The sequence below is a fragment of the Dermacentor silvarum genome, chromosome 11 (genome assembly GCF_013339745.2).
Source record: "Dermacentor silvarum isolate Dsil-2018 chromosome 11, BIME_Dsil_1.4, whole genome shotgun sequence".
NCBI lineage: Eukaryota > Metazoa > Arthropoda > Arachnida > Ixodida > Ixodidae > Dermacentor > Dermacentor silvarum.
Genome location: NC_051164.1, coordinates 64632416 through 64652324, shown reverse-complemented (window position 1 = coordinate 64652324; position 19909 = coordinate 64632416). Strand labels below are relative to the sequence as shown.

Below are 19909 nucleotides of genomic sequence, written 5' to 3'. Positions count from 1 at the left end.
GGGCTCGGCAGCGCAAGACCCGTTGCTTCGTCTCTCTCGAAACGGACAGTTTGGGCCCTGGGGACATCGTGAAGGCGAGGCCGCTTGCCGGATCTCTGACGGTTCCCGCCTCCATGGCGTTCAGGCTTCCTTGCTTGATGCTTGCACCAGGCGCCGACGAGCCTATAGAGCTGATCGGGTTCGGATCGCGTGCCGATTTGAACCTTCGGCATGCGCGAGTTCGGTTTGGTTTGGTTGTCCTGCTACGATGGCGCACACCCACTGCGGGGGATTGGCCGAGATTTTAATTGTATCAGGAAGCTTCTCTTAATAATATATTTGCGAAAATTTTTGGAGGAAATGAATCAAATTTACGTATGAAGAACTTTAAAAAATCTCCCCGAAACAGCTTTAAATTCCTCCACGGCTGAGCAGACATCTCTGTGGAAGTTTCCAAGAGAGGAGGCTACTCGAGAAAGGATATTTATAATGGAGAATTTTAAACCAACTTGAGTAAACTTTGATTCTCAAATGTTTTTTTTTTTCCTTAAAAAAGAATATGGGCGGCAGAAAAAGAAAAAAAATGTTCTGTGGTTTCATCCTCTGCACAGATTGGGCACAGGGTGGAGGGCGCCAGACCAGCCCTGCAGCGATAGAAGTTTAGTGCTGGTATTGGGCAACGTAATTGGGTAAAAATTACCTCAGGTTTTCTGGTGTGAAAGTAATTTACGTGCCAAGGGAATAGGAGGTGTCGATATTCTGAAAAATTAGCTATAGCGGGGTTCAAAAAATCTGGACCGATTGCATATCTCCTGAATCTAGTAGTAGTTAGGTAAGCTGATGTAGGAAGTAATGATAGTACAGGGCCATTAAGGGCCGCCCTCGAGAGACTATCAGCCATTTCGTTCATGAATAAGTCTTTATACACAGACACCCAAGCAACCTAATTAAATTTATGCGGGCAGGCACTAGAAAATCAAGGGTACGTAGAAGGTTAGTTCTACTGCTTTCTGTGAGCGATTAACATAAATATAAAGAATCCGTTATTATGACTACCGCCAATATTGTATAATTTAGTTTGCGTAAGACTAACGCTACACCTAGAAATTCAGCCAGAAATACGTAAAATAAGTCCGGAATCCTGATTGCGAATGACCAGTCTAGAGCAGGAGCGAAAATGCCAATTCCAGATTTGTCTTCACACCGTGAGGCGTCTGTCACAACGACCGTATCTCTAGCTTAAGTCAATAAATGGTCTTGCAATAGGCCGTTTAATACTTATATTAGGACAGAAGTGTTTCGTTGTTTGGGTAGATGTCATCATATATGATTTTCATACACTCTCGCACATCAAAAATAAGGGGTACCTCCCAGATGCGCGCATTTAAGGGATGGATCAATGTTTGTACAAGGAATAGCTGTTATGTATGAGACCGAGGCCATTGCACTCCGCTGGTTAATGCAGGTTGGGAAATGAATATGTTTTCCAATCTTCTAGTAGGGGATTCATAAAAATTTAATAATGTTTGTACCGTCAGCAAACACAATCTACACAATATTGAGGGCGTCTTGACTTCTTGATGTAATACGTTATTGGCAACAAACTTCGGTAATGCGCAGCACAATCGCAGGGCTTCTCGCTCAATCAGAACAAGACGGCGTAATTTATAAGCTGGCGCACCAGATAATAGTATACATCCCAATTGTAAAATGGGCCGCACATACAGTTTATATATCATTAGATGTGGGTCTCTCCACATCCCCGACCCACAGTTGTATAGCTTACGTGTAGCATGCCAACTGCTCTCACTCCTCGTTTAACTATATGGTCAATATGGCCAAGCCAGCTGAGGAAACTGTCTTAGACGACAACCAAATACTTCACCAACTCCACTTGAGGTATAGTCTCGAGATGGTAGCATAGCGATATGTTAACGGGATTATTAAGAGAAAAAAAACAATATTGAACACTTTCTAACGTTAAGTGAAAGGCGAATCTTGCTTAACCAGATTTCTATCGTGTAGAGGTAGTTCTCTATTCGATAATATAGGGAGTAAATATCACTGTCTGTTGCGAAGAAAGCAATGTCATCTGCGTATACATGTTTGTACATCTTGATGACTAGGAATGGAACTCATCAGAATGTTAAACAATGGCGAATTGGCAGTTCCTAGTGGAACACCACGTGGTTGATTATGTATACTCGACTAAAAACTTCTTAGAGGGCAGTAAATTTTTCTTCTATTTAAAAATTCACACATCCTGTTTGCAAGATAACTTGGAAACTCTAGATTTCGTAATATATCCAATAAAATTATGTATTCTACGCTATCGTAGGCTTTGGTAATGTCTAATGTCACTAGAGCACCTATTTGCCTCTGTCACCGTGGTAATTTTATTCTACTTTCCAAGTCCACGTGAGCATGCCAGATTGAATTTGATGGGCGGAATCGAATTTGGCAGCGAGTGAGTGAGTAAAAACTTTATTAAATATAGATAAAAGAAGGCACGATGGTTGGCACCACTATTCTAGGGCTCCACTGGCACGAGCGGCTCGCTGGGCTTGGTCCAGAGAGAGACAGAAGAAAAGGGGAAAGGCAGGGAGGTTAACCGGAGGGGAAAGTCCGGTTTGCTACCCTACGCTGGCGAGAGAGGGGAGGTAAAGTGACAGGAAAGTAGAGAGAGAGATAGAATGAGAGCACAGATGCACAATCACAGTCAGTCACTGTCACCGCAAAGAATCACTGCACAGCACAGTAGCACTTGTAGCACTGTAAACATCAGTTCAGGCTAGAGCCGCTTGTCCAATTCTGTAGTCTTTAAAAACTGCAAGAGAGATTTCGTCGCCCTCCGCTGCGATGTCTTTTGATGGCAGCATTCTCAAATGGTTTCCTCTGTTAAAGGACTTCGGTCCAAGCGCGCTATCGCGATTGCGAGCGATTGTCTCTGTAAGTTGTAGCGAGGAGAGTCACAGAGAAGTGTCTGTGCCCCTCTAGCACTCGTCAGTGAAGCTTGTGGGGCGTATTCTGGGTAGTTGGTTCAGGTTGGGGTATGCATTCATTTGAATACGACGCCCGTCCCTCTCCTGTTGGCTGTTTAAACTTGAGCCAATTTGGCAGGAACTATAGAACTCTTTGTTTTGCATAATTTTAATCGTACGGGCATATAAGATTCTTTCAATTAATTTCACCAAATTTGAGATTAGTGCGATGTTATCTGTTGTGCATCCTTACCCATGACTTTTAAAAATTGGGATTGTTTGAGCAATTTTCCATGCAGACTGAATCCATGAAAACCTAATTGAGTGATTTATACCAGCTAAAAGGTCATCAGGTCGCGAGCCTCTTGCTGCTTCTTTTTTCTCGTTGCCATCGCATGCGGCACTGTCTTTCGTCTTGCTCCAATGTCGGGTTAATCGCGTCGCACACGTTTCGGAGGTGAGACTAAATGAGTGAATGAACGAATGAATGAATGAACTTTTATTTCCCTTCTTAAGAGAGGGGAGGGTCTGGGTGGAGAGAGGGAGGTCTATGTGTTCCCACCCCAGCAGGCGTTCGTCACCACCTTGTGTGGCTAGACGTCCGTCTACCAGGCGTGGTTACTAAGCCTCCACTACCTCCTCAGCTCACCTCAGGACTCGGTCCTGTAGCGTGGGATCGGAGCTGTACAGGACAGTCGCACACAGCTCCTAGCTACTAACTAATAGTTTGAGGGTGCGGGGTCGGGGGAGGGGGGGGGGAGGATTTGACGGGACATTGCCACATACATGGGAGAGATCTGCTGTCTGAAGCGTGCATACTGTGCACAAACATATGCGCACAAAGTTTTAAGCTGTGAGTTAATATTACAGGCAATTAAAATTCCTACTGCAACTGCTCGACAGCATCAGCTTTACTGGAGAGTTTGCTGGATTCTATAAGGTCGCCCAAGGCCTGTGCGTTTTTTTAGATTGTCAAGCTATATCTTGATAATATTTCAGCCGTATATTACGAATAATTAGAGAAGAACGGGACGTGTGTAACGCACCTTGTATAGCATAGTGCTTGGAAAGTTTTGGGCGCAAACGGCTGTAGCATCTACTAATTTAATTATTTAATCTAACCACTATAGAATTCCAGACGTAATCATTTAGTCAGTTAACGAGACACCCATCTGATTAACATCCCTGCCTTCTCTCTTTCTTTGCTCTTCTTCCCTCCCAAGCTGTTTTACAAGCATACCCTACCAACAAATATATTATTCTAAATCGTACTTAAGGGGGAGCTTTAGCTCCTACATGGGAAATCAGCAATCCTTTGATCCTTTGTTTTGACAAACACCTCACCGAAATGAATTAGTTATGTTGAATCTTAACGTAAAATTTAAAATGTAGTTATTTCACAAGGCGAATTTCAATTTAGCTCGCACCGTTTTTTACATATATTCTAAAAATTGCGAAATTTCAAAAAAACAATACTTGAAGTATACACCTCAGTACCTCGGCTACTAAAAACAATATCGCAATTCTGTAAGCTACACCTAATATTTCATATAAAGCAAAAAAAATTATATATGCCCCTCACTCCTGAATATGACATTTGCAAAACCTTGCAAGGTATTGCAAAAAAACTCACATAAGTCGTAAATTCGTAGGTCAAATTTGTCCGATTTATATGCTCCAACGGATGCAGTTTATAGAAATGCGATATTTCTTTTTGATGCTGTGTTACGGATTTGGTAAACTTCGTACATCATTTTTTTTTTTTTGTCAGATATCTCGATTCCCGGCCACTCTTGCAAAAAATGTCATGGCCTAAATCAAAATTTTCTTTCCTGTTCTCACCGTGATATAACGTTCTCTCTTAAATGCAACAATTCTCATTCAAATCGGTTGAGCGCTTTTCTCATAAACGCATTATTTAAAGTTTCCAATTAATGCATCACGCTGGCTGTATAGGAAACCCACGAAACATAACGCTGACAATACGCAAGCCCGCGGTCGCAGTGGTGCACAAATAATAAGAAAACCGATCAAGAACAAAAAAAAACCGTGGAAGCTACGCGGCAGCAGTTATCTCGGCCAGACGTCTGATCCGAAATGCCGACGAGCTGTCTGACCAGGTCTCTAGCCAAAATCGTCGATTCATTGACAGTCGCGCAAGCAGCCGGTCGTCTTCGAGATAAGGCTGATCCATAAGCGCGCTCGTTTTCAATTACCCAGGTGAAGCCGCAGTCCCAATGTGCGCTTTTTATTATGTTTTCTTTAGTTGTGCGTCATGGCATACGTCATGGCGCGAATTTCAATTCTTTAAGGTTGATACGCCACGTTGTGGAGAAAAGGGGAACTGAGCGATTGTCCAGAATTCCTGGGTATGAAAGCACCAGACACTTGAGTCTACAGGATAAAATGCTTGGATTTATTCATCCGCTGAAAACTACAGTAACTGAGTATATCAATGGAGAATTCAATACAGTCAGCCAATCTTAAGTAAATTTGGGAGAATGAACTGTCTCAAAAATAAAACGTAAAGAATAAAAAAGTGCAACCTACTTTCTCAGCGAAATTCATGCACTCCTCGGGAATTTCATCGGAACCTAACGACTGCCGCGCCACATTCTCCTGCAGTATTCCGAATATAATGCTATATACCTTAAACTCCAAAACCTTAAACATGACCGCCAAGACCGGGCTGCCTGGTGTCTGAGGCCATAGCTTTAAGGAAGCATTGGTTTATATAGAGCCACTCTTCCTTTCTTGTACGCACGCTTCTCATAAAGCGTACGCAATAATAATTTGATTTTATGCGATCACGTCGCTTGTGCAGGCGTAAACGGTGAATTCGACGTTCAGCTTCCCGCCCTCGGCGAACTGCCGGGCGTCGAAGAAGAGGCAGTCCCTGCTGGCGATGGCCGACTCGATGCTCTCGTGGAGCGAGCGAGGCCTGTCCTTCCAGGTGAGTGAGCGGACGCCGTCGCGAGTCACTTCAACCCGGTAGGTGAACTTGTCCGCCTCTCGGGGTTCGCCGATGAGTTGCGCCAGCACGCAGCAACCCTTGCTCGCGTCCTCGTGCTCCCGCCAAAAGACGAGCAGGAAGTTACGTCCCAAGCAGGACTGCACGCGCAGTCGCTTTCCGAACCAGGCGCCGTCCGCGTCGTCGATGCTAAACGTAACTTTCTCACCTGCAAAATAAGAAAGCAAGAACGCCGGAAAACGATGAAATTATATAGGGTGGCCTGGTTTCAGAACATAGCTTGGTATATCCTCCTAAGACCCAACACCTTTTGATCCTGACAGGACACTTTTCATCCTGGATTGCCGCGTCCTCTGGTGGCATTTGAAATGTGCAACGCATTCATTTTCCGTCGTTGGTGACGATGCAGCCAGTATGTCTAGCCCAAAGTAACAATTTTCTCGAAAGGCACTGCAACGATACTATATTACACGCTTGATATATGGTATCACCTGCATCTAGATTTACGTTACACCAGATCATTATCCGTTAGCATTTCTTGCACGCACTTTTTGGGGGCTATCTACGTTTGTGTCTATCTATATATCTATCTATCTATGTTTGCATTTAACCGTTCTCCCGCCTACCTCGGTCACTGGGTTTTAACAGCCGAGCTGTTTAAGCTTTTGGTTAGGCCGTGCAGCGTTAGCAGAAAACTCGGCCCAGCTATGCGTCGCCTCGCGTTGCATAGCAACCACCTGCCACAGCTGCGCTGCCGAGCCACGTAACCTCCTCACACCCCAGGCGCGTAGGGCGGAGTCAGTGGCATGCGATGGCGATGACGTCACTGCGCCTGGCGATGACGTCACCGCGCGTTGCCTAGCAACCACCTCGCATAGCGGGGTGTGCTTCGTCTCCTCTCCGTGCCGTTCACATGTTGTCTTGACATGGGACGTTAAGGAGAGGGAATGAGAGCATCCGCGCGGCCCGCGCTATGCTCGGGAGAGAAAAAGAGAAAATGAGAGCGAGAGAGAGAAAGAAATTGTAGCAGCACCAACGACGCAATGCGCAGAGCTGCTGCCGACGCCGAGCCGGTGCCTCTGGCGGCGGCTCGGCAGGTTTCGACCAGCCACGCCCCGGCAAGTGTGGAGGCGCAGCTTGGCCGTGACGTGACCGGTGAGATAAAGCTCGGAGCCGCCGCGACGGCGGCAGAACTCTCGCTGACTTTGTGACGAGTACATGTAGCCTTGACGTGGGCCGACCAAACAAGATCCGGACACCCGAAGAAGCCGCTATCTTGAAGCGCGTCGTGCGGCCAAGTGAGAATCTGCGCGTCCGCGGTCAGCCGATTCGGAATACCGTGTCAGCAGCACTTAACATTTCGTAGCAAAACTTAGCCAAGCCTAGTAAAACCTGGAAGAAGCTAGGTCGACCACCAGCTCCGCTGTTTACTCCAGCCTTGCAACACTAGTGCACGCTGTCAACACTGTTTTCGTGGTCGTGTCGGTAGCACATCGGGCTGCTGTGCTGAGGTAGCAGGGTTTGAAACCATCCAACCAACAACCATCGAACTAACATGAATCACTGAGTATAATGCAGTGTGAACCACTGTTCAAAAAACCTATTACACGCCTACATGGGTCATTGTAGACGCGGGATTAACGTAGATAACGCTCTTCGAAGAAGCTCCTTGACGCCAGTTTGGAGCAATGAGTATGCGCTGATCGGTCTGTGCTCTGTGTTTAAGTCTGTACCTGTGTTTAAGGATGCCTTAAATTTCTGCGATGCTGAACAGAATCGAACCTACGTCACACGGGTTCCTTTGGGACAGCAACCCGACGCATTTGCAGGCTGCGCCCCAAATGCCCTGCATTTATGCCGCTTTTCAATGAATGCCTTTCACGCCAACGCTTTAGTGAGCTGCGCCATGAATGCACTGCGTATGTGCCGCTCTTTAAAGAATGCTTCGCCAACTCGGGTCACCGAGTATGTGGCACTGAGTGTGCGACAAGCGAGTGGCCAATTCTGAGCGTTCTCCGGCGCCGGCGCGCAACGCTTCTCGTCTCTGAGGCCACGCGCGGACTTCTCGGCAGCGCCACCAGATGGCGTAGCCTGTCCAGAAAGAAGGCCGGGGAGGAGCCCGGTTGTAGCATAACGCGTTTCTCAACGTTCGCAGGCACCGGACGCCATGCATTTCGGAGGTCACGTATACAGGCTTTGCGGTGGCTGCGCTAGATGGCTCTAAGGGAATGCTCTAAGGGAAGCGCGAAAGAGAAGTCCCGATGCAGTACACGACTCATACACAACTCGTTTCGACGGTGGCGATACCTCTAGTCGCTATATTGATTCAATGCTAATGCATACCGCCTACAGTCATCGTGAGATGGGTTCTCTCGCAATTTTTTTAGCCCATCATTCCTGGTTCAAACTTGAAAATGGTGAAAGCCATTATTCACGAAGATGGTCACAGTGTTTAAAGAGGGTAGCTCGGAGCAAAAGTGCCGAGCCGTTACGCATCATTTGTGGTCGCCAATCATCGCCTCGTATTTGTTCATGTCTGTTGCTCTGGTCACCTTGTAAGAACATGTCACGTGATATCCACTATCACCTTGTTGTACTTATGGCGTGCAATCGGTTTTCAGACATGCAAAGAAAATAAAGCCACAGAACTTCAGTTATTCCCCAGTTTCTGAACTAATTTACGGCGACAAACCTCGACAACAATAATTTGCTTTGGCGCCCTCGACGTAACCAGCCTTGTAGAAAAGTCCTGCTCCTTGACTGGAACCTGTCGGGACAAACGTTCCTCCCATATTCAGGCCATGGCGTGTCTCAATCGGATCTCCTCTAACGTGCGAGGGTTTGCACAAGCGAACAGCCCACTGATTCGAACTGCTAGCTAAATAATACTCAACTTTTCAAACGACTGTATCCCTGTTCGTGTAGTTAACGATCCAGTGAAGCTACTATTCGCGAATATCTCGTCGAGGGACAACTGAGTCAAATAAGTGTGGAACACGTTATGACGGAGATTGAAGTCGTGGGTGAGTAAAAACCAGACAGACGTTGGTGCATGGTGTCCACAAATTATATTTAAACAAGGCTCGCTCAATCAGATGGGAGCGGGACAAAGCACCGCTGGCGTTCGGTCTTCTCACTGCCGATTCCCTGCTCGCGCACCGTGAGCGTGCTTGCGTGTCGTCATCGTCTTTTGTGGTCGGATCACTGTAGCACGTAATATCGTGCTACAGGGCCCCCCTCCTAGCAAGGAAGCCGTGAGAGTGGGACGGAATGGCGCAGAGCGGATGGTGGTGGTGCGAAACGCACGCGGCGAGTATAGACTAACCCGGTCGGGAGGGAATGTGACAGCCGAAGTGGCTAGAGGGTCAAAATAGGCAGGCTTCAGACGGCCGACGGAGACCGTATCTTCCCGGCAGTTCATGAGCAATAGAAACGATTTAGGCACACGCCTCGGGATCTTGAATGGACCATCATACGCGGGTTGTAAGGGAGGACGCACAGCGTCGCGGAGCACGAAGACGAGCGTACAGTTCTGAAGGTCAGGGCTGACGTATACACGACGGGAAGACTGCCGTTGTCGGGAGGGAAGGGCAGTACGCATATCACTGCATAGACGGTAGGCATTGTAGGAAACGTCAGCAGATACAGTGGGCGAGTCGTTGAATAATTCACCAGGGACTCGAAGCGTGGTGTCAAACGTAAGCTCTGCGGCGATGGAGGAAGAGTCACTGCGCAGAGTGGTTGCGGACGTCAAGCATAACGAAAACAAGGCGCTCGATCTATGGTGAAGGAAAAGTCGAAACCATGAGTGAAGCCTGTAGTAGGCGACGAAAACGTTCGATGATCCCATTGAATATCGGGTGGTAAGAGGTATTCGTGATGTTATTGACACCGAGGAGCCGAGATAGATTGGCGAACAATGATGAATCAAATTGACGGCGACGATCGGTCGTAATGGTGAAAGGGACTCCGTAGCGGCTAATCGAGAGAGTGATGCTCGAGCTGTCGACTCCGCCATTATGTCCAGGAGGGGCATCACTCCAGGCCATCTGCTGAATCTGTCAATGCAGGTTAACAGGTAGCGATGGTTTCCACAGAGAGGAAGGGGGCCGACAACGTCGACGTGGAGATGGCTGAAGCGGGCGTCCGGGGACGGGAATTTGCCAAGAGGAATCGCACAGTGGCGTTTCACTTTAGACTGTTGGCAGTTGGGGCACGCGCGAGACCAGCGACGAACGTCTACGTATATACTAGGCCACACATAGCGAGAAGTGACGAGTCGCGGTGTTGCGCGAATGCGAGGGTGAGCCAAAGAATGGAGGGCATCAAAGACGGTCCGGCGGTATGGGCGAGGCACGTAGGGACGTGGGCGTCAAGTCGACGTATCACAAACGAGGGCTACGTCGCAGTCAGGGAGCAAGATATCTTCAAACACCAGAGAGATGCCGCTCGTGCGAAGCAGCTGGAGTTCGGCGTCGATACTCTGGGCGGCAGCCATGGCCGTGAAGCCGATGACCGGCCGTCATTGTCCGTTGCATGAATGGCGGCTCGAGAAGGCGCGTAGGCAATGGCATTATAATTTTCCGCTGACGTGGCGAATGTCGACTGGTGTATTCAGAGATGTAGGCGAGCTGTCTGATTTCTCGGGGAGCGTAGGAGGTGCCTCTGGATGGTAGGACGGACAGTCAGTGGTTTATGGTCAATAAGTACATGAAGGAGCGTCCCTCGAGAAAATGTCGAAAAGTGCTTCACAGCCAAATGGATGGCGAGCACTCCTCGGCTGAAGGTGCTGTAGGGGCGCTCAAGGTGCGCAAGCTTCTTGGAAAACAAGGCAATGGACAGCCAAGCACCAGCAACTAACTGCTGCAAGACTGCGCCGACAGCGGTGTCCGATGCGTCAACCATGACTGATGTTGGGGCGTCGCATTTGGGATGGACGAGGAGCGTCGCGCCGGCAATGGCTTCTTTGATGCATCGAAACGCGAGGTCAGCGGAGTCGTTCCAGGGCACGGGAGTAGTCGTTGTCTTGAGGCCCGAGAGAAGGTCGTGGAGGGGCTGCAGCATATTGGCGCAACGAGAAATGAAGCCGCGCTTATAGTCGGCGAGGCCAAGAAATTCGCGCAGTTACCTGCTGGCGGATGGCTGAGGAAACTAACGGATGGCTCTGACGCAGGTCGGCAGTGGACGAATGCCTTGTGCGTTGAATAATAGCCGAGGAAATCCAACTTCGTGACACCGAACTGGCTATTCGAACCGTTAACAAGTTCAAACTTGCTGAGTCTTGAGAGCACTTGAAGTAGGTGGAGCTTGTCAGCTTCGACGGTGGAGCTGAATACGAGAATGTCGTCGGGGTAGGCAAAGCAGCACGTCAAGCCACGTAATTCCTGGTCAACAAAACGCTGAAAGGTCTGGCCCGCATTACGAAGACCGAAAGGCATGCGCAGATACTCGAACAGGCCAAAGGGTGTTAAAATGGCCGTCTTAGGAATATCGAATGCTTCCACAGGAATCTGGTGATAGGCTTTCACCAGGTCGACCTTGCTAAAGATGGCGCAGCCGTGCAGTGCCGACGTGAAATCTTGGATGTGCGGAATGGGGTACCGGTCCTGGGACAGTGCCTTGTTAAGGGCACGATAATCGCCGTACGGGGCAGCAGTCACCGGTCTTCTTGGGCACCATATGGCGTGGCAAGGCCCAAGGACTCGATGAGGGACGAATGTAGCCAAGGTCAAGCATGTGTTCAAACTCCTTCGAACGCACGGCGGAAAGCAAACGCGACTTCCGTGGCGCGAAACGCCTTGGTGGTATGGGAGGGAGGGGGGCGATGCTTTGCTGCGGCACCAAATGCGTATCTTGCAACCGGGCGCAAGGGGAACTGGCGACGCAATCTCCCACGCGAAAGGAGCAAAGCGGGAAGGCAGCGCGGGAGGGAGGGCGGGGGGCGGCTTCTACTCTGCCAACAAACGCGTTCATGTACTTTGAGCTTTGCGCTTGGTTCTTTATTATATGTTTGTGGCGGTACGGGCTGCCGGTGTCGCGCGCGCCGTATCTTGCAAGCGATCTCCACACGGTTCTGACCTTTGTATGCGGACTATGCGCTGTGCATTCGGCCTATTGATTCCGTTGAAGCGATAGACCGCACGAACTTTCGCTCGCTGCGGCGGCTCCGCTTGCTGCCAACGTTTTGACAGTGGTTGTCTGCGGTCATCGAGTGTGATCTATTCATGTGTGCTTGTACGCGCTGATACCACGCTTGTTAATTCAGTTAGTAAGTGAATGTGTTCAAGTTTATGCAGCCGATAAAACTACTATCCCTACTCCGAATAGCTCTCTACTAATTTACTATCGCAATTGATGCTTCGGCTTTCGGCCGAAACTGTGACATTTTTAGCGACAGCTAGACAATCCGGCGGGAGGTCATGAGCCCGAGCAAGCACGGGAGGGCCTGTTGTAACGATATGATGTGTGACGTTGTGAGCGACCGCTTACTGCAAGGAGGGTGGTTAGAGGACGTCCGGAAACTCGGCAACGACGGCTGATGAAGGGACGTGAATGGCCGTGTACGCCTTGAGAAGCCGGAGCGGTAGAGCGCGACAGGAAACGCCTTGGACGGCTAAGGTCGTCTCGGAGTGCAGAATGCGGCTCTGCCGCACGTCGACGACAAGCTTGCAGTGCCAGAGAAAGCATGCCCCGGTGATTGGCTGGCGCACGTCCGCGAAGACGCAGCGAAAGGTACGACTGAGGCCTATCACAAGAGTCACCGACTGTTGGCCGTAGTTCCGGATGGTCGATCCGTTGACCACGGTGACAGGAGGACTATCGGTAAGATGGCGTCGCTCAGCCATCGTAAGAGCAAGTACGCAGATCTCGGCGCCAGTGCAATTAAACACGGCCGTCTAATCAGGAAGATTGGCACCAACCAACGACTTTAGGCAGCGCGATACCGGTGCGAATTCGAGGGACAGACAACACGAGCGCTAACCTGTGTCGTTACAAGTTGCATCCCTTCTGCCATGGCCATGTGATTATGATAGCCGCGGCAGGTGCTACCAAGTTTAGTCAATACCGCAGATGTTCATCAAGCACTCGCTACTAAGCAGCAATCTCCGATGATCCGGTCCTGTCTTCCGCAGCGGACTCCGCTCTGTGGCTGCAGATTCCTTCACGTCATCTATTCCTATTCCATCCTCGAGTGCGTTTCCCCTTTCTTGGACCCCATTCTGTGACTCCAATAGGCCATATTGGTTATCATCTGCCAGACATTGGATTTCATCAATAAATCATTAGATCAGTCCATACTTCAGAGAAGCGTTTCGCCAAGTAAACCGAACTCAATATTTTCAAAGCTTGCGAACTTCATTTTAGAGTCCCCAGTAACCATGTACTTACCTATTTCCTCGGTAGAATTTTTGATTAGTGCTGACGCAATCACAAAGCGAAATCTCAAATTTATATGTGTCAACACTTTCGAACTACACTTGCTCGCAGCAACGCGCATTTGTACAGCTGTTCATGCAGTGCATTTACCAGCTCACTAAATGTAGAGGATTCGAGACGAAAGCTTTGCTGACCAAACTTCATAGCAGCATTTTGGATCAAGGTGTACAGTGAAGTGCTTTGCTCCTCTAGTTAATAGATATCCGCACTGCGAAAGAATGCACGGAAAATGTGCAATTAAACACGACCGTCTAAACGGGAAGATTGCATCGACCGATGACTTTTGGCAGCGCTGTACTGATGCGAATTCGAGGGACAGACAACACGAGCGCTAACTTGCCACGGCAAAGTGAAATAGGCTGCGTCGCGACCTATCGTCTACGTAGATGCGTCCTCGGTATGCGCCAATAAGAAACAGCTAGGATTTTCTTGAAGATACATGATCGAGTAATGTACGCTTGCGGCTCTCCGCGTTGACACGTGGAGTTTGGCTTTTCGCGAATATGGCCACGGCGGCCGCCTTTCGATGGGGGCGAAATGCGAAAACACCCGTGTGCTTAGATTTAGGTGCACGTTAAAGAACCCCAGGTGGTCGAAATTTTCCGGAGTCCCCCACTATACGGCGTGTCTCATAATCAGATCGTGGTTTTGGCACGTCAAACCCCAGAATGGAAATTTTTTTTTTCGAGAATATACTCTTGGCCTCTTTTTTTTTCACATTAGGACCAATTGTATAAGTGGTCGGTCCCTTGTTTTCTCATTTGTTTTTCGCTGCCTGGCCACAGAAACTACGAACTCGAACAGCTAAGGAGCAGTACAGTAATAGTTACATCAATTATTTATGACTAAATTCTTTAGAAGTTGACTGCGACAGGTAATTGCATTGGCGATATTTAGCCGATTCTGATGTTCGCAGCACCTAACAGGTGTGCCCAGCGAAAAATTTATCATTTTGTCTCGAATCCTCTTTTCTAAGTAATCTCAGACCGTCATCGCAGGAACGCGGTTCCGTGGGCTTACCGCAGAGTAAGGGTGCGTTGTGGGCTTTGCTTATGTGAGTCTCTATGGAGCAGAGTGGCCCGACCCATGGGCACTTCGTCCAGGGCAGGACGCAGGGAAACGGCCTGGTGAAGGATATGCAGGCGACGACATTTCGCAATATAAGTTTGCTGCTCATCAAGAAGGGACTACATTGGCTTACCACGCTACCGCTGCCTCTGTTATGACGCCGCACATCCTAGACGCTATCGCAGGTGTTAAATGGACAATAAAGACACGCACTTTAATATGGTAAACTATTAAAGAACTCTACTTTCGTTGAGTTCGACGATAATTGGCAGATCATGATGTTAATCATGATGCTAGTTCGCCGTGCAGATAATTATGCTTTCGAAAAAAATCATGATCAAAGTTTCATTTTTGAATTTGCCACCGAACTCTGGGGGCTGGTACGTCAGCGTGATATCCCGGATTGCAAAGTATTTTTTCGCGTTTGGCCGTTCTGGTTCAGTAACAATTCGTGAAACATCGTAAGTTATGTCTTTTAGCTATTCCTCAATACAGTGTAGGAAGCAGAGAAATGTTTAACTAGGCCTGTGCACATGCCGTCAAAATCCATGACGTCACCGCAGGTTTACGAGGTGCATAGCGCCATGCAGATGACGCTCACAGGGGTGACATGTTTGCGGACACAGCGGGCGCTTCCATGTTTGCGCTGCTACTGAAGATGATGATTTATTCCCATCCTATTTGAAGCAGGGTGGGGACAGAACAAATCGTCTCCTAACCTGCTTGAGTTACTCAGGTATGCTATCAGTGCATTTCCTTCTAGCCTTCCGGGATACGTCTCTGTAATCTTCGCTATCTACCTTGTACGGCTGCCTATGCCTCTAATGGATCCGCTCTTCCCTGATTTTTTTTTCTACCAATACTCTAAACGTATCTTGCTTATCTCGACTGTTGACCGGTTGATACTTCCGTCTACATTAAATCCAAGCGCTGCTTGGAGCTTTTACGTTCCGTTTTGTCTCGCGGTATGAATCCCTTCGCATTTCATTGGGATGTGCTAAGTGGTCTCCGGATTTTCGCTGCACCGCACGCATGCCCCATCTAGTTATGAATATTTGCTCGAGTATGTTTTGGTCCTTAGGCAACCGGCTCGAGCCTCATATAGCAAGTCACTGCCCTTTCTGTTATTGTACATTTTCCCTTCTAATTTCTTTCATCTCACTCTTGTAAATATCCATTGTCCTTTTTTGTTTCCATTCTTTGCATCCAATTCACTGTCTCTATTTCTCTCACTTTCTTTCTGATGACTGCTGGTTTTCTATTTAGCGTTTGAATTATCCTTTACTTGGTTTCCAACTCTCTTGACCTCTTCCTCCATTCTGCGTCCACGCTTTTCAGATACAGATACTTGTGCACTTTAGCCGCCAATTTATTTTCATCCATGTTCCTGAGCCTTTGTTCAAAACTAATTTTGCTCTGTGCTTCTCTGGCTTCAAAATAGGCCTAACCCATGTCACCCTGCACTGCCTCATTTGTTGTATTACCGTGGGCTCCCAAAGCCAACCGACCCACCAATCATTGGTTAACTTCAGCCCGAACAATATATCCTATTTTAGGCACAGAATAGCATTTTCGAACGTCAGCGATGGCACCGTGCTTCCTTTCCAGATTCCACGCACCACCTCATACTTATTATGGCCCCAAAATGCCCTATCTTCCAGTATTGCTGCATTTCCTTTCCGATTTATTTTCAGAATATCTTGGTGGGTGCATGAGTAAGTCTTTCCTGCGTTTATGTAGACGCTGATTTACTTAAATTGCTTGACTATGGGTATGACTTGCTGTTGAATTGACATCACGTAGTTACTCGTCTCTTCCTTAAAGGTCATATTTCCATATTTTTGTTTGTAGTAAACTTAATGCCTAGATTTGTCGTTGCGTTGCCACACACATTGGCCAATGTCTGTAAATTTCTTGCATTGTCTGCTAGTAGCGCTATGTCGTTCGCCTACATCAGTGCAGGAACCTTCTGTTGCACAATTCGTCCATTACGCGTGTAAAGTGGACAGTGGACGTGAAAAAACGCCCCCTACTCTTTTCGACAAAGCCTTAACAAAGACGCAATAGTGTCCGGCACATTGAATTTCGTTACGCGCACTACTACAGTGTTTCTTTTTCTAGCTCCTGTCCAATTTGCTTGATTATCCCAGCTGTCAGACAGCGCAAGCGGTCTGATCAGCGGGGTTAAACAGACCGATAATCAGTTTTGTCAGTTAATCAGATAGTCGGATAATCTAAATCAGATGTCAGAAGCAGTCTGACAAATCATTTTACAAAATGTTGTTTTATGCGTTGAAGCACAAAAGTAACTGGAACGCCCGTGCATCTCTCCGCAAATGTCGGGAATAATTATTATCTCGAGACTGGTGTCATCCTGAGAACACGTTTCAAGTGCATCCGCCTCGCGAACTCCAGATAGAATTTATAAGTTGCAATAAGGTAATTACTTAAAAACATTATTACTGAATTTTTGGTAATAATCGAATATCTTTTTTTTTTGAATTTTTTGTGCAAATAATGTCTGCCTCTACGAGTAGACCAGCTCTTGAACTAGGTTCTGCTATCTGCCACAGGAAACCTTTAAACGTTTTTGCAAGTGTTTGCTGAAACACCCCGTATATACATAATGTATCTGTAGAAGTGAATTCAATTGCATTGCATTAATTCTGCGACAATGTTTTCAGGAAAACCAGGCAAGAAAATCAAAATACATGTCGAGTGGAACCTGGCCACCTCATAGTATAGTCCGTGCGCCGAACTAATTTGTGAAATCGTGCTGTCATATTCATGTTGCATCCTGAACAGCAACGTCATTCTGCTCCATTCACACTCCAATTCTCGGGTGTTTTATTTTTTTCTTAGTCCGTGACGCCATCGCACGAAATAGTGCCAGTATTATCGATAGCTGGTGATCACAAATGAACAATAGACATGTTATTTCGCATGTGTCCTGTTACCATCGTTATTTTTTTCTGTTATTGCTTCTCGTTGAAATTCTCGAATGATATAAGCGCATGTTCCCTAAAAAACGCGACGGTTAGTTCTGGCCCCTAGGCCATGGAGTCCAGCTCACAATTTAGACCATATGCACTCAACCATTCTCAAAGCAGTTAGCCACTTCAAAAGTAGATAAAATAGGCTGTTCAGGCGTTTGTAGACGCGCTTGTTATAGTGTTAACACTTTGTCTGAAACTGCGACTCAGTTTATCTTATCAAGAATCTAGATTTCACCATTGCGTTGGCAACGGCGCATCATTAGCGATGAGGAGAGCCAGCCACCTGAATTCGCAGGTGTCCTCGTGTTCCCACTGGTCAGAGAAGGTCAACTGCGCACGGCATCCGTGTACCGAGTGTCTGCACGGCGTGAAGAGAATTGCGGCCACTCTCTCCATGGACGGCACACGAGTGTCGCCTGCGTGTTAATTAACGACGTGACAGGCTTCTGAGGACCGTGCAACCTACCTGGTTTATTTTATTGCGATAGAAATTATACGGACAATTGCAAGCGCATTGCTGCGGTCGTCGTCAACGTCGCCGTATAGTCGTCGCCGTGATGTTCCGTATAAAGCCCAAGGGCGATAACACTGTCGTCGCGCGCCGTGTATGCTGCATGTGCGAGTGAGAGCGCGCGAGGGGAGCCGACGATCGCGGCTCAATCGCTCAATCTCGCACGCACAGAGGGCGAAGCGGGGAGGCAACGCAGCAGGGAGGGACGGGTGGGAGGGGGGCGGCGGCGTACTCCTGCACCAACTGTGTACTTTGCGCGGTCTCGTGTACTTAAAAGCGATCTCAAGGCGGCTCATACCTTTGTGCGCGCGGTGTTCTCGTCGCTTAGTTCGCGTTGAAGCGATAGAAACCACGAAAGTTCCTTCGCTCGTCGCGCCTTCCGCGCATGATTTCACAGCGAGTGGCCGCGGTCATCGAGTGTGAAGTGTTCACGTTTGCCTGTGCGTGCTGACACCATGTTTGTTAAATTACTAAGCGAATATTTGCATGTTTATACGGCCGATAAAACTACTTTTCTTACTTCGTATATATGTCTAATAATTTGCTATCGCAATCGATGCTTTGCCTTTCGCGCGCAGCTGCGGCTTTTAATATGCGTGCTTTCACCTAGCTTCGTTTAATTCGTCTAATTGCGTCATCTCCGCAATCGCTTCTCCATCATAATAGCAAGTATGAGCAGTAGAGACTTGCACAGGTTGGTAGTTCATGTTAAAATAAGAACAGCGCGAGAGACTGACACAAACGAAGAACACACACACAGTGCTTTATTATGACACACATTATGCGCAAGCTGAACACCTTGTTTCTTTTACGCTTCGTACGAGTCAACGGAGTTCATCACCTTTTTGCAAACTTCGCATTTAAGTTTTGTTGTTTTTCTTTAATGGTAATTCGTTGTTTACGAAAATACGTTTTAGGCACTGGGGTACTAATTCGGAAACTTCGTTTTGTCTGCATGTCATGAGCAGGCGTTCGCACTCTTCTATTGTCTTCAGTATTTCGACGCAACCAAGGAAAATTTAGCCAAATCCATGGATAGGCGTCCCTAGTCATTGGTATTTCTTTTTGTTCTCACAGCTGTTAAATATGTTCTCCAGCAATCTCCCTTTGGTAAAATGAAGCAATCATCTACAAATATGTTTACAAGCGTCTCCCTCTGTCGCTCACATAAAAAAATCACAGCATATCCACGGGGTGAATGATGAGTGGGCGAAGCTCCGGAGGGAATCATCGGATCTCCCGCTTAAGGGGACGCTAGCACAAACGCGTTAGAAACGTGCAGTACTCTCTAGTAAGGGGGAGCGGCCACAGCGTCTTACGCAGCCATTTACACATGCCGGAACGTGCACCGCGTTTGCCGACGCCATCACATGACTGCTGAGAGAGTATACCCCTCGTATTCATAAACGCTCCTCGACTTGAACTTGACTTGCCACCGCTTTGGGCAGCGCGTTCGAAACGCGTTGAAGGTAAGGCGGAGAGGCCACAGCGTCTTACACCAGCTTCTTACACGGGCCGTAACGCGCTAGCACAAACGCGTTAGAAACGCGCTAGAAACGCGGCCTTTCGTTAATGTTGGGTATTTATTGCCATCGTGGTGCGTGTGTCCATGTCCGCTTCGTGGCGTAGTGGGCTAACGCCGCGCGCTCGGAAGCGAGGGGTCCCTGGTTCGATTCCGCGCTACGGACACAACTTCGGAATTTTTTTCTCATTTTTCTCAGACTGGTTACACACTACTAGTTACACACTACTACTACGACGACGGGGACGAACGGGTGCCGCTATAAGGAGCGTCGCCCCTAAAAGGTCAAGACACTAGGCTACCACTCGCCAGGTTTATTTCTGAATCTTTACTTCGTCTCACCAACTCTGCAAAGCGCCGCGAAGGCTATAGGTCATGGCCGTTAACCGGGAAAGAAAACATCATCCGCTTCAGGTCTCGCTCTACGGAATGCCAACTGAATGA

General features: G+C 47.9%; 1 protein-coding gene across 3 annotated transcripts in view; it reads left to right on the top strand.

The window, feature by feature from the left end:
• Positions 1-5750: 5750 nt before the first annotated feature.
• LOC119433205 (MYG1 exonuclease) overlaps positions 5751-19909 on the top strand; it is a 194220-nt gene continuing 180061 nt past the window's right edge. The window contains exon 1 of one of the 3 annotated variants that reach the window (XM_049658662.1): positions 5751-5951. In XM_049658662.1, coding sequence (XP_049514619.1) covers positions 5866-5951 — 86 coding nt within the window. In that variant the 5' untranslated portion in view covers positions 5751-5865. The remainder of the gene's footprint in view (positions 5952-19909) is intronic. The other 2 variants (XM_049658663.1, XM_049658668.1) reach the window with 2 other exon arrangements.